General features: G+C 42.3%; 1 protein-coding gene across 1 annotated transcript in view; it reads left to right on the top strand.

Annotated features, from left to right (window-relative positions):
- The window catches only part of TMOD2 (tropomodulin 2), a 44,732-nt gene extending 33,726 nt beyond the window's left edge, over positions 1-11,006 (top strand). The window contains exons 8-10 of the mRNA XM_087821419.1: positions 290-433; positions 6,891-7,035; positions 8,966-11,006. Coding sequence (XP_087677545.1) covers positions 290-433; positions 6,891-7,035; positions 8,966-9,000 — 324 coding nt within the window. The 3' untranslated portion in view covers positions 9,001-11,006. The remainder of the gene's footprint in view (positions 1-289; positions 434-6,890; positions 7,036-8,965) is intronic.
- Positions 11,007-15,468: the final 4,462 nt, after the last annotated feature.

The following is a 15,468-nucleotide window of genomic DNA, read 5'->3' as shown; positions in this document are numbered from 1 at the left end:
ATGTCCTTATTTAACAAAGCAAAGTTGATAATCCTATGTCAGTATCGTGGGGGTTTTTTTGGGTTTTTTTTTTTTTAGTTTTACAGATATGTGAAATTCATAAGTCTGGGCTGCTGGACTAAACAATTTTCTTGAGTTTTAAATTATTATCTTTGTTACTTGAAGGAGAAAGTATGATTTAACTTAAGGTTTTAAGTACCGTAAAAAATACTTTTTTAATTTGGGGATGGGGAATTCAGGAAATAACTCTTTAGAAACCCTAATGGTTATTTCCTTTTTGCATAATAAGGCTTTTGCAGATATGCTGAAAGTAAACAAGACCTTGAAAAGTCTAAACATAGAATCTAATTTTATAACTGGACCTGGGATCCTGGCCCTGGTAGAGGCACTAAGAGAAAATGACACCTTGACGGAAATCAAGATTGACAACCAGGTAAGCTGACCCACAGGATACGTGTGAAAGGAACGCCACAATGGAGGAACAAAGCTCTGTCACTCGACTTGATGCTCTGGCTTTCCTGTACGTTATAACAGCTGCGGGCCTGTGGCTAAGTTGGGAGAGCATGTTAATAGTTAAGCAGTGCACCTGGGGCAGCCTGAGGCCTAAAGAGCCAGCGAGCGCCCAGCCCTGGGCTAGTCGGGCACTAGAGAAAGAGAGGAGGTGGGTAGAGGTGTGACAGATGCTTTGTCAGCGTCATCACTATTGCCTCTTAGCAGGAATCTCAACCCATTCTGTCCCAGCCTTGCTGTTGCCTGTCACTGGGACTGTGGCTTCAAAGAGAAAGCAGAGTGGCCACTCCCAGAGACAGACTTCTTGTCCCTGTATAGAGGTTGCCAGGGCGGAAAGAAAGCAGGCCAGGCTCCTGCAGTCCTGTGCTGGCCACAGAGCCCATTGAAAGGAATTTGGGATCTAGAAGATGGCCTGCCTTAGAGTAGCATCAGGGCTCAACCACAGTGAGATCACAATCTCAGCTCTGTCACAGAATTTCTCAGGTTCCCATGAACAGCCAGAGCAAGTTGCTTTTCCTTCGAGCCACCACTTCCTGTCCCCTGGAGAGCCTGCAGTGCCTGTGGGGTTGCTCTGCTGGCTTCAGCTGGCTCCTGCCCACAGACAGCAGGTCTCAGCTGTCAGCATATAGCCCTGCCCCTTTGACTACAGGGAAGTGTCTGCAGTGAGATTTGGTGAATCCGAGGGGTCTAGACACTGTATAGTAGGAAGAAAGGGCCCTGGGATGGAACAGAAAGAGGAGAGAGCAAGGAGACTTGTACTGTGAACATTCCCCTGTGGTGTGGTGGGAGGGACAGTGGGGAAGTGTCTGTTGAGAATGCCCCCTGCATGTCTGGGAAATTTCCTGGTCTAGACCCTCTAAGATCTGATAAAGCCCAGAGTCCTACCCAGGACTTTTTTTGCCTAAGCCTAGAGACCCCTAACAGGTTCCGTGGACAGCTCTACTCTCCTTTTTTGTTAACTAGGACAAGGGGACTGCTCAGTCCCTGTACTCCTGAGGTTTGTTGCCAGGGGAGCAGGGGAACCCCACCAGGAGACAGGCAGCCTTCCTCACCCTCCCCAGAAAGGATGCATCACCAGAACAGCTTTCTAAATGCAGAGGGGTGGAGGAGAGCACAGGGGGATGATCATACACACTTAAGGGAAGCTCGATACTGTGTGTCTTGGTACATGTTCAGCTGCTAGTAAACTAAGAGTCATCAGGGATTGGGAGAGCAGAAAAACAAGATAGAGAAAATTACCAAAAGTAAGTGATAGCTCAGGGATATTTACCGAATAGATTAGTATCAGGAAGAAGCTGAGGGCACTTCGTAAATATTCCCAGGAGATCTAAGACAAAAGTGCACATTTTACTCCAAAGTATATTTAGCATTTTGTGTTGGTTTAGTCTATAATGAAACCCCATATCTGAAATAATGTTCTTGATTCTCTGTTCCTAGTTCCTTGTAAAATACCACCCAATTAGGGTTGCCAGATAAAATACAGTTGAATTTCAGATAAGCAACAATTAAATTTTAGTATAAGTATGACCCATGAAGTATTTAGGACATACTTATACTAAAACATACTTGTTATTTATTGAAATTCTAATTTAACTGGGTGTCCTGTATTTTTTTAAATATATCTTTATTGATTTCAGAGAGAGGAAGGGAGAGGGAGAGAGAGACAGACAGACAGACAGACATCAATGATGAGAGAATCATTGATCGGCTGCCTCCTGCACACCCCCAACTGGGGATTGAACCCGCAACCCGGGCATGTGCCCTGACCGGGAACCGAACCACAATCTCCTGGAGCCTAGGTCGATGCTCAACTGCTGAGTCACGTCTGGCCGGGCTCCTATATTTTTATTTGCTAAATATGACCTTATACCTAGTGAATGAGCTGAAATCCTGGAAGTTTAGAATAGAACAGGTTTTTCTCCCGCTCCCTGATGACTCTTAGTGTACTAGCAGCTGGACACATACCAAGACACACAGCATGGAGTGTCCCCTAAGTGTGTATGGTCATCCCCCTGTGCTCCCCTCCACACCTCTGCATTTGGAAAGCTGTTCTGGAGATGCATGTGAAGAAATCCCCTCTAAAGCATCAACCCCATCACCCCTCTTAGTCATCTAGGCACGGATTTGTGTAATTTTTCGACTTTAGTCCCCCAGTATGCCTCGGAAATGACTTCTCTTTACCTGTGACAAGAAAGAGAGGATTAAGTCTAGAGCAACTGGAAGAATTCTTTGTATTATTCTAAGAATGAGGAAATTCAGAGTCAAAACTTGATTTCCATCCACAACTTTGTTCACTGACTCATAGACTGTTAGAAGTAAATCTCAGTTTCCTCATCTCTCTAATGAAGGGTTTGAAATAAACTAATCCCTAAGACAGTTTCCTCAGGCGGGGCCAGCAGCTGAGACCCATTTAGTGTCCTTGCGGCAGGCAGCTGCACCAGATGGAGGCCCGCGGAGAGCCCACCACTGCGTGGGCTCCAGGTAAATGGGTGATGACTTAAGTGCCCTGTGAGAACAGTCAGTTCTTCTCACATATTCATGCATATTCATGAATAAATAAATTGGAATAGAGAAAAGAGGCTTCTTCAAGAAAAACAGAAGGTGCCCTGGCCTGTGTGGCTCAGCTGGTTGAGTGTCATCCCCTGCACCAAAAGGTCACTGGTTTGATTCCTGGTCAGGGCACATACCCAGGTTGCAGGCTTGATCCCCAGTGGGGGTGCATTCGGGAGGCAGCCAATCGATGTTTCTCTCTCCCTCTTCCTTCCTCTAAGAATAAAAAAAAAAAATTTAAAAGGTGATCTGAAGAAATCTATGCTTAGCCTAACTGGCATGGCTCAGCAATTGAGCATCGACCTATGATCCAGGAGACCACGGCTCAATTCCCAGTCAGAGCATGTGCTGGGGTTTCAGGCTCGATCCCCAGGGGAGAGGGCCGTGCAGGAGCCAGTGGATCAGTATGACTCTGTGTCATCACTGATGTTTCTATTTCTCTCTCCCTCTCCCGTCCTCTCTCTTTGAAATCAATAAAATATATATATTTTTAAATTTATGCTTAAACTTTTGGTTTTTTTCTTTGTATTCAGTGACTTAAAAAGAGATAAATACTATCCCAATTATAAGAAATTTTGGTTCTCATTTGGTGCCCTGGGTTTATACAACACAAAAGACCTTAAATCAAAAATAAATAAATAAATAAATGACTCAGGCTGAGAAAGAAAGATGCCCTACATTATATTACTTTCTCCTCCTCTTTTATATGCCCCCCTCCCAATATAATTTTCTCCAGCTCCTACATCCTTTGTATCACCATCAACATACCAGCCTTCAAGTTACCCAAGTGCAGGACCCCAAATGCTTGAGATTTGTAAGGGGAAATAAAGGGACTTTTATATTATCCCTCTCAGTCAGCCACACCCACCATGAGCTCCTGCTGCCTTTGGATGGCACCACGTTGGCCTGTTCTAGGGGCATAAGCCATGACTGGGGCAGCCCGACCTTAGCTTGGATCTCAAGCCTTAATGCAGTTCCATTGTTCGAAAGTGTGTCATGAGCTAAAGTTGCTCGTGATACTATGAGGTCAGTATCTCTTTATTGCTGCTCCTCCCTCCCATAGACCCATGTTGCTTAGAATGCTGATCTCCACCCTGTGGATTCCCGAAACTGTTTTTGTCTTACTGGAAGTACCACATTTTGTTAATATCTTTGTAAGAGACTCATTTGACAGGTTGTTGAATGAAAAGAAAGATGAATAGTAAGGAGTTGAGCCTTAGAATTTGCCTAGGACACAAAACTTCCTCCATAAACTTTTCTCCTTCATCCACTCTGTACTTCAGTTTTCTAAATTTAAAAGATACATATTTTTTAATATGTTGTAAAGCAACCCAGTTTCATAATATTGGCACAGCAATAGACTGGCAGGGTAACAGTCCAGAAACACTCAGCCGTACCTGAGAATATTGCAGCCAAGTGATATTTTAAATCATGAGGAAAATGAAGTAAAAGATGGTGAGACAATTTGCCAGCATTCGGAACAAAATTAAGTTGATGTTCTATTTTAATTCTTATACTAAAATTCATTTAAGATGAAATCAAGATTTAAATATTTAAATATTACAATATGCAAAATCATAAAACAAGTGTAAAAAATCAGGAGTAGAGACTTTGTAAACATGACATAAAATCTAGATTGATAAATTTAACTGTATGAAAGGGGTAAAGGTCTTATAGTAATCAAAAAGAAAGACAAACTGAGCAAAGTATTTTCAGCAAGTTTGACAAATGGTTAATTTCCTAATACATAAGAAATTTACAAGTCAAAAAAAAGGGCAGGAACTGTAACCTGGGAGAAAAATTGGCAAGTTACAGATATTGTAGTTTCCAAAAAAAGAAATACAAATGCATGATAAAATTAATTGTTCTTACCCTTAATTTGAGAAAAACAAATTAAGGCAATTAAATATATACAAGTAAAATATATGTTTCACCTATTGGATTGACAAAGATGAAAAGATTGGTAATATCCCCTGTTGGTTAGGGTAGAGAAAACAGTAACTCTCAAACACTGTTAGCAGGAATAAAATTGTTATAACCTTTGAGGGTAAATCAGTAATATATCAAAAATTAAGACATGCTAAAATTTGCCTCCCAGGCACACTTGCAGAAATGCCCCCAGATATACTGTGTGTGTGAGGGAAGTTCCCCGCAGCATTTTTGCAATAGTAGAAATGGAAAGCAATGTAACAAGAATCATTAGGACCTAGCTACAGATATTCATTACTACAGTGGAATGCTGTGCAGCTGTTGGATGAAGTAAACATATATTTACCTACATGAAAATGTGTTAGTAATGTTAAAATTAAAATAAAAACATGTTTCAGAATAATATACAAGTAGAATCCATTTCTGTGAAAAAAGCATAGATGTACATGCGGTTACCTAGACATGCAATGCAAAGAAATTTTTAGAAGACTACATACTATATGCCAAACTGTCTTTCTCTGTAGGGAATGGGAATATTAGTGAAAGAGAGCTTTTGTATTTAATACACTTTTTTGTTTGCTTTTTCTAAATAAGCCTGTACTTTTTACTTAAAAGTATTTAATGCATCTAGTATGAAAAGAATACTCCATCCCTTAAATTTAATTTTAAATTCTTATTTTTAGATGCTGCCATTTTTTAAAAATCTACTTAATGTTTTTCTTTTTCTGTGTCTCAGTAGACAAGCAAAATACCTCTTTTCACAAACATAAAAAATTTGGGGCTTTTTCTATAGCCCAATAACCCCTTTAGTGTTTGAGAACTCTCCTGGCTGTGATTCAAACCACAGTAAAGCCTCTTGGGGATCTCCTAATAAGACTCTGCTGAGAGACAATGGCCCATTAATTGATAACCTATAATTATTTTTGGATATGGATTCCAGACTAGGAAATTCAGTAATTGGATTGATTGCTATAAGACAGTTTTGCTATTAAAAAACACCCTTTGGCCCTAGCCAGTTTGGCTCCGTGGTTAGAGCGTCGGCTGGTGGACTGAAGGGTCCTGGGTTCAATTCCAGCCAAGGGCACGTACCTCAGTTGCAGGCTCAGCCCCATTTGGGGTGCGTGCGGGAGGCAACCAATCGGTATGTCTCTCTCACATGGATGTTCTCTCTCTCTCTTTCCCCCCTCCCCCACCTTCCACTCTCTCTGAAAAGCAATGAAAAAAATATCTTCGGGTGAAGATTAAAAAACAACAAAAAACCACCGTTTGTGTCCAGCCCCGTGGCTCTGTGGTTGAGCGTTGACCTATGAACCAGGAGGTCACTGTTTGATTCCCTGTCAGGGTACATGCCCAGGTTGTGGGCTCGATCCCCAGTCAAGGGTCACATACGGGAGGCAACAACCGATAGATGTTTTCTCTCTCTCTCTCTTCCTCCCTACCCCTCTCTCCAAAAATCAATGAATACGTCCTTGGGTGAAGATTAAAAACAAACAAAAAAAAGATTATTCTATACATCAGGAAAACTGATGCATGATCAACACACACACATACACACAAAACACCCTTTGTTTAAACCATACTGGGGAAATTGGAAACACCAAGTATTCGTTTTGCTCTAATTTTACACCTGGAATCATCTTTTCCTTCATAAATAATTGGCCTAGCCCTCTCAGGTTAGCATGCCAGCAGACCTGGCTGTCTCTCTGTTGGGTTTCGCTTCTATATAAGGAGCAAATGACTGCATGGGAGAAAATGTCTCAAGTAACTGTCCCATTTAATTGGAGACTTTTGCCTCTTTGTTGGTTTTTTTGGTCCAACAAGTAGCCATTATCTTTCCCACACGAGTAACTGTTTCCCTTTCTCCTTCCTCTTCCTATGCTTGTGTCTGCACCTGCAACCAGAGACAGCAGCTGGGAACAGCCGTAGAGATGGAAATTGCCCAGATGCTCGAGGAGAATTCAAGGATCCTGAAATTTGGATATCAGTTTACCAAGCAAGGGCCACGAACAAGGGTGGCGGCTGCCATCACGAAGAATAACGACCTGGGTAATGCGGCCGCAATACAGTGCTGTTAGCAATTAGAAGAGCATGGTGATCCTTCATTTCTCCACTCCAGATATAACATCTCACCTTTCCGCTGTCCTTTAGTGCCAGCCCTTCGTCAAAGGCACACTGTTCCATAGTCATGGGAACCCTCCTCATCTCCACAGTGTTTAAGTTTTATTGTAGCATTCTCTCCAGAACTATTTGTTCTTTTTTCCAGATAGCCTGTGATTTTTTGCTTGGTTTCCTTTATGCATTTGCTTCTCTCCTTCCTTACTGCATGTAACCACCCTCAGTTGTTACCTTCACCAGAAGGTGGATAGATACGATGACATGGACATTCCCAGTTCACTTGTGTTTGAGTCCTGACTGTGCTTCTGTACTCGGGTTTAAATATGGTTATGGCTGATACTTTGGTAATTCACATGTGAAATGAACTAATGGAACTGTGATCTGAAGGAAAACTCAGAAGTAGCTTTTTCAGTGAGCCTCTCGTTCGTCTTTCCTGCTGGCCGCTCTCTGCTGAGGATCTGTGGCATTGCTTCTGTTAGAATGAGATGGGGCATGTCCTGGTCAACCACAGCACAGGAGAATGGGACCCATTGGGAAGGCTTGGTCTGGGGACATCCCAGCCACTTGAAGCAGCATGGCAAAAGGGCATGCAGGTGCTTACAGTCCACTTGGCAAGCAGTCAGCCAATAGCAGGCCTCAGTCCCCAGTCTGAGGTTCAGGGTCAGAATGCCAGATCTTAGACAGGGGAGCTGGGCACAGTGTTCCACCAAGTATAGTGCTGGCCACCCAGAGGATTCAAATAGTGGACAAGATAGAAGCTTAAGGGTTAGAACCAGAAGGGGGCAGGTAAAGGTTACTGTGCAGTTCCCTGCCCATACATGCTTAGCCGGGACCCTGAGGCCCAGCCAAAGTGCAGTGTGTGGCATCTAGAGGCTGGCTGGGCATATGGCAGTGCTTCCCTTCAGGGTGCAGAGGGCGAGGCTAAGGAGGCATCCCAGCAAACAGGGCTTGGGGAAGGGTGGAGGCTACAGTCAGAAGGCATCTAGGAAAAGCAGATGGGTCCACAGCTGAACAGCGTGGAGACCAAAGGAAAACAGGCACAACAAGATATTTGAAGTAAACAGAGAGGTGATTCTGAGACCAGGAGCAGTAACTGTGGGCTGCACCTTTGAATTTTCTGTAGCCTCAGCAGGAGTAGGCTGGGTTATTTAAAGTGGAGAGTTGGGACAGGACTACAGCCAGGGCACCATTTTTGCCAAATTCAGGAAGGTTGGAGTAGCGCTTCTCCTACCCACCAGAAGAGTCTGCAGGCAGGGAGGTGAAAGGGGGAAGTAGAGGGTTGCAGAGACCAGGCAACTCCTTTGATACTAAGAACCAGTTTAAGGGGACCTTAATCTCTGGTTTGCTTGCCATCCAAATCACACCTTCCTTGGAGGTTGATACTTAGGAGATTTTATTTAAAACGGGTTTAGAAACTTTGAACTTCTGATAACAGATCCTCCTTGTCTTCAAACCATAATGAGAATTAATAGATTATGACTGTGTCATTCTGGGGCATTAGTTAAAGCCAATAGGTGATTGAGTTGCACAGAAGCTGAGAATATGGACAGTGGATAAGTGACCAAGAAAATATTTAGGAGTTTACTGCATTGTAAGATCTATTCTACTGCATAGAAATGGGAAAGTTACAACATTCAAACTCTCAACTATCAGACATATCTTTATCTACATGTAAATCCCATAAGACATTGGATTATTCTCTCATTATTGGGAATGATAGAATAATTGAATCTTGAAATTTAAGATAATTGTATCCTCAGGTGTGCAAGATTGCTATTCTGTGTGATTAATGTTATTTATCTGAAATTTAAGGAGTATTCCTTCACTTTGTCTTTTTAACTTTTCTTTCTTTCTTACCTAGTTCGTAAAAAGCGAGTTGAAGGAGACCGAAGGTAAATTTCTACAAGAGGCGAAGTTGACCATGCAGCCATGTAAAAACAAACACAAACTCTGCTCCTTCCTATCGGGACTATTTGATCAAAGGTCATCCATTTCCGTTAACCACACAACTAATACTTTAATTTTTATTCTTTTTTAGCACTACTTACTTATCTTGGATTTTTAAATGTATACAGTTGTATTTGCTCATGGACGCCTCTGGCAACTGCAACTTGCACCAGTGGACACAGGCAGATCTTAGTGGGTGACAACAATCGAAAAGGACTTAAACTTTCATATTGGGTTGTCTCGCTTTCTTATATAATTTTTTTTTTAACCACTGAAAGGAATTTAGTATATAAGTGTGTTTGTAACTGTGATTATGATAGAGGCCTATCTCTGTTTACATGCATAGCTTTGAGTTAGGCTAACTACATCAGAAGTGTTCCGCTGACCACATAAGAAGTTAATATTGCCAATCTTTCTCTGGGTTTGAAAATGCGACCCAACTTAGCACAAAGTCTCTCTTAGTTCCAGAAATATCTCTAAATGCACATGCCCCCACTGATCAAAGATCAATGGTGTCATCTTCTTAAAAACAAGATAGCATTATGATACTTTAACACAGTCTTAGTAAATAAGTATAGAATGTTTATTAACCTGCAAATATAGCTACAGGCCCGGTTCACGGGTAGCAAAATGAATTGGCACACTTACCTTCACTGATTATTCAACATAAATTCAGTCTTTAACATGACTCTCTGATGGATAGCTTTTTACAAAGCTGTTTTAAAGTTTCCCAGAAGGGATGGGATATTTTTAAATTTTAGTAAAAGGGAAGCTTTTAAAACAGTATATGCCCAAATAAAACAATAATAATTGCACATTAATCAAGGTTGTCTGATACATGTGACTGCATTGTTTTGGCACATTTTAGAAGCATTCATTGCTTTTAAGATCTTTAGTGTAACAAGACCGCAGGATGAAATGTGAACACTCAAGTTGATTACATAGATTTTTGTCTACATGTCATGATCCATCCAGACATTTGCAAACATCAGGAAAAAATGTGAATTATCACTTATCCAGATGTTTGTCATCTCAAGAATGAGAGCTTTGACAGTACAGCAGAGATGACTGCATGGTAGTGTGCATTCATCTTGCAGCAGTGGGATGCTGCAATAAGGAAACCAGTGACTGCAGACTGGCCCAAGCTTACATCTTTGATGACTGTCAGTGCTCAAGGCTGGAACTGATGGCACTCCCTCCCTTACTCCCTTCTCCCCACCCTTCCAACTCATTCTCTTTTTTCTTTTCTCTGAATTCCTGAGCCTTGTGAGGGCGACACCCCTTGTGGTAACACCTGGAGCTAAAGAGGTTGCTGACTCTGGCAGAAGGTGGGCCCAACCCAGGATTTGTTTAGAAATTGAGTATTCCTGAGTCGCTTGATAGCAGTACAAGTTAATGGTAACATAATTCATATATTCTTCTAGTTAGCTTGTAGAGCACATGGAAACCGTTTAAGATAGTCTTTATAAAAGTGGACATTTACCTGTATTTTAAGTACTCACATCTGTAGCTTTAAAATCCTTTGAAACACTCATTTTCCTGAGAATATTTTACACTTTTTGAGGGACTAATGAGCAGAACATGTTGACATTTTTGGAAACCTAAAAATTCTTTAGTTTTCCACTACATCTCCCTATCTATACCAAAAAAAAAAAAGCACAGTAGATAATATTTAATGGTTTTCAGTCTGATTTTTTCTTCTCCCTAACTCACTTAGATGTGGTATGTTGGAGCCAACTGATACAGGCTTACTGATTATATTACATTTTCAAGAATTTTGCAAACTGGTTGTTAAACACAGCCATTATTAAAAATTAAATGGCGCCCAGCCGGGCGTGGCTCAGCGGTTGAGCGTCGACCTATGATCCAGGCGATCAGGGTTCGATTCCTGGTCAGGGCACATGCCCAGGTTGCGGGCTCGATCAATGACTCTCTCATCATTGATGTTTCTATCTCTCTCCCTCTCCCTTCCTCTCTCTGAAATTAATAAAGATATATTTTAAAAAATTAAATGGCATGCACTTACAATGAAGTAAATTATATTAAAAACAAAAGTAATACCCCAAAATAATTTTACTATTCCCTATGCTCTTAAGACTATTTGCCTCTGTTGTCTGTATGGCAGACTTACTATGTAATGGTTTGCTATTTACATCTCTTCTGAACTCAGAAGTTCAGTACTTCTTGCTGGTAGTATGAAATTGGCCATGGTGGGAGTATTTATACCAAGGAAATTAGCAAATTTTACAAATCAGGAATTTTCCCCCTAGGTTACTGGTTTATAACCATTCATCAGCAACATATACAACTGTGTTTTTTTGTGTGTGTTTTTTGTATACATATGTTTTGGTTACCATGTTGCCAAAGGGAAGAACATTTCTCTTCCATGTCTTTCTCCTATCACTTTAGATTCCTTGCAGATATATTTAAGCACAGCCCCTGGCATGCCCCTCCAGATAAGGCTTTTTCCTTTCTTTTCTCATTCACTCTTTCTTACCTTCACCCCTAAGGAACCTTGGATTCTACAGAGCGTTTTCTGCAGCCCCAAGGTGCTGTAAACTGCGGCCTAAAGCAGTTTCTGACAAACCTGGCAGAAAGCAAGAAAAAAATCAGAATTGGACAGTGGCCATGCTGCAGTTGTTGATAGTATTAAAGCAAGGTAACGGGTGTTATCAAAATATAGCACTGTTTTCGCTTATAAAATAGTTGGGTCACATGTAATAGAGTCTATGAAATCAAATATTTATTACTAGTCATTTTATCTTCGTATTACCTGTGTTTTAAAAGTAGCTTGAAAGGTGACATTTTCATTAGTATTCACATATTAAAGATAACTATTAGAAGATAAACTTATATCATTTAATTAGCCTAGGACTTCATCTCTCCATTTACCCAAAGTATGCAAGTAGAAGTTCTTTCATGATCGTGAGTGTGATTAATCCCTTACCATTCATCACGGTAGTGCACAGTGTATATAAAATATTTTTACATATGCATTTTGCCAAATATTATGTTGAGATATTTGGCAACATCTGGACAGATGATCTCTCCCCAGATCACTTCCTTCCCTCTTTTAGACTTATACAGCCCACATTAACTGCAGAACTACTCGCCTGGACCTGCAGGTTCATATCACAGCGTGACTCCTGAAAGGTGATTTTTAGGAGACAAATTCTGAAAGCCTGGTGATCACATCATTAGTCCAGCACTCCATCTCCCCATCTTATGAAAGTGTGTAATGCAAGCTGTTTTATGTCATCGGCATGAGTAAATTCCTTCCTTTCACCTTGGTAGGGCCTAACGTAAATAATTTGTGTGTGTGTGTGTGTGTGTGTGTGTGTGTGTGTGTATTGCCAAATATCTAAATATCTAACTAGGTATTTGGCTACATCTGGACAACCGATTGAAGGGGATGCTATCCCCAGCTCCACGTCCCTTGTCCTTTTTAGAGTTGCTGCAGGCCCAGGTTAATGTGAAAATCACTCCCTGGAGTTTGCATGTTAGGTCACCTACCACCAAATTTCACAGTGTGTATAGAAATAGCCTTAGGGAATAAATATTAGGAACCTCAAAATCATTCCATTGTTTCAGCACCCAATTTTTGCACATGCCTAAAGTGTCTAAGTAGAAGCTCTCTCATCTTCATCAACATGATTCAGCCCCTTCCATCTGTGTAGGTATACTATATATAAATATGTTGTACATAAAGATCGCTAAATACTGTAAGGAGCTATTCAGCTAAAGCTGGACAACCAGTCGAAGGGAGATGCCGTCTCAGTCTCTCTTCCCTTACCCCTCTCAGAGTTGCTGCAGGCCTAGGTTAGACAGAGAATCAGTAACCTGGAGGAGCACGTGCAGCTCACCCATTTGAGAGCACCGACTTCATCGTACAGTAAAAATCCATCTCCTTTTCAAAATTCAGAAATCCCAAATGCCTATACTCCTCAAAACCATTCCCCTAAGGGAAGCGTGGTGCACCAGGTCAAAACATCAGCAGCTTCTCTTCCAGACAGAACCACGGCCCCTGGCAGGGCACCAGCATTTGGGAGACCGTGTGCTCTGAATGACTGCCCCGAGATCAGTTCAGACCCTCCAACTTGCAACCAGTGTTAGGCATCAGCATGCTTTAAATGTAAGGCAGCCCTTTAAATTCACAGAAGGGTGTGCCGATACTTCCTTTTTCGTGGATTTGAGGCACTTAGCCCTCTCCTAGGCACTGAAGGAGACAGGAAGTTCAAGAACTGAATTGATACAATTCGATACATGTCTCTTGGGTTTTGAGGATAGAGTGCCTTTTTGCAAAGTGGATGCCATCTTCAGCACAAGCATTTACGGCCTCTGTAAACATGGGCAGGGCGGTAAGTTGTGAATGCTGGGTTCTGTGGTATGTTACCTGTATGCAGTGGAGCTATTTCTGGAATCGGGTTTTAAGTCACGATCTGGAAGCTTCCTTCCTCTCGTGCACTATTGATGCAATAATAGGTACTTTGGTTTTAATGAGCAGAGAACTAAGGTGAAATGTTTCAGCTCTGCCTTCCAGTAGCAGTTTTCCCTTATTGCTCCTCATTTCAAATCTCCCCACCCACATACGGTGCCATCCTCAAAGCTAAAGGATTGAGACACGTGCAAAGAAAAGGTGTGAGAAGGATTGGAAGTGTCAGGCTGAGCCCTCTGGATGAAAATCACATCACCAGCCCCCCCTTACACCCCCTACACCCAACAAGCTAGAGAGAGCAAAGTACCCAGAACCCAAGATGGATTCATTGTTTTCTTGCAACCAACTCTGGCTTAGATTGGATTTCGTTTTGTGGTTCAGGAATTCAGTCAAGCAGAGAGGATGAGTGAGGTGGAGACGGAAGATGGAAATTAAAGGTGGTTCAGTGCACCTCTTTCCCATCTGCCCATAATATTGATGATTGAACATTCAGTAGGTGGATGGAGGCCGATTCCAAGGTTTAAATTTGGGACGTGCCTCTGGGTACTGTTCTAGAAAGACCGTACATGCACCAGAGGTTATCCCAATTTTGAGATGCATCACTGAGTTGTGGGAGGGTGAAGGAGACTAGACATCTCTCTGGTATCTTCCATGGTAAGTCATTCCAAGCACATGGGCGTTGCTAGTTGGTATGGAGGAAGGGCACCGTACTAACCGATTCAGAGACTGACTCCTGATCCCATCACCAACACTTAGCAGGTATAGTTCATGGGCAATTCATTTAATTGCCTGCCAATTACAGATAATACAGGGGGAGAGTATTGGATTTAGAGTCAAGACACCTGGGCACTTGGCTCCACACTCAGCTGGTTGACTTTGGGGCAAGCCACTTAGTCTCTCAAGCCTAAGATTCTTCAGCTGTATTATAATGGGGATAATACCTCCACTAACTACCTCACAGGGTTGTGGTGAGAATATACTCAGATAGTGGGATGAACATACTACACTGGAAAGGACTATACAAAAACGGGAGATCACTTTTATTATCTGTTCACTAATGTTCCCCGCTGCCTCTTGGATCTGTTTTATTTTCTTCTGACCAACTATTACATCTTCCACGTCTGTTCAAGTCTGGGGACTGGAGTTACTTTATTTTCCACGTAGACCTGGAGAGGTGATTGATGGGGGCGGTGGGTGTTTATATACCAGTGATGTGTGGTAGGGCGTTTTCCTGAGTTGCTTTGACAGTTTCTTGGGGCACGGTCAGGACCCTTGAAGAGAGCCTAAGATGGGCACAAGGGGGAGCAAACAGTGATGAGGGTCGGGGCACTGCTGCCCTCCTGTCAGCTCTGCCACCTCGGGCGGGGCAGGCTGTGGCCTGAGGGGTAACTGGAGGGCTAGGAGAAGAGACTGTCCTAAGGGAGGGCTCCAGCAGCTGTGTGACGGGCCGAGGTCTGATGGTGAAGGGAAAAAAGTATCACTTGTGCGATCAGCTCCCCTGGGCAGCTGCTGCCTCGCTATCACCAGCAACCTTAGCCCCGGCCAGTATTCTTTTCTGCTAAAAAAGGTCTTGAACCATGGCCTCACAGGACTTTCACAAGCACGTGGAGGCAGGGACTGTCCCATCAATCTTTGTACCTTTAGTAGCATCTACTAAGGTGCCTTGTACAAAATAGGTGCTTTAATAAATGTTGCTTGAATTGTCCTCCGGCTCAAAACAAAACAAAAAAAATGCTCCATTTGCCACCATGTGGTATTTTTGGAAAACAATACTGGTTTGGATATTATCTTTATGTGACTTTGGGCAAGACTTTCCATCTATCTTGTCTTCATTTCATCTGGGAAATGAAGTGAGTGGATGAGATGCTCTCTCAGGGCCCTTCCAGCTCCTGAACGTGACAATCCTGTGATTCTGAACTCTTCCCGTTGCAGTCGCATCTCATTCACAAGGCCGCGTTCAGAGGAGGAGGTCTGAACGTGCC

Source organism: Miniopterus natalensis, chromosome 1 (assembly GCF_054644295.1).
Source record: "Miniopterus natalensis isolate mMinNat1 chromosome 1, mMinNat1.hap1, whole genome shotgun sequence".
NCBI lineage: Eukaryota > Metazoa > Chordata > Mammalia > Chiroptera > Miniopteridae > Miniopterus > Miniopterus natalensis.
This window is presented reverse-complemented; position numbering and strand designations above follow the sequence as displayed.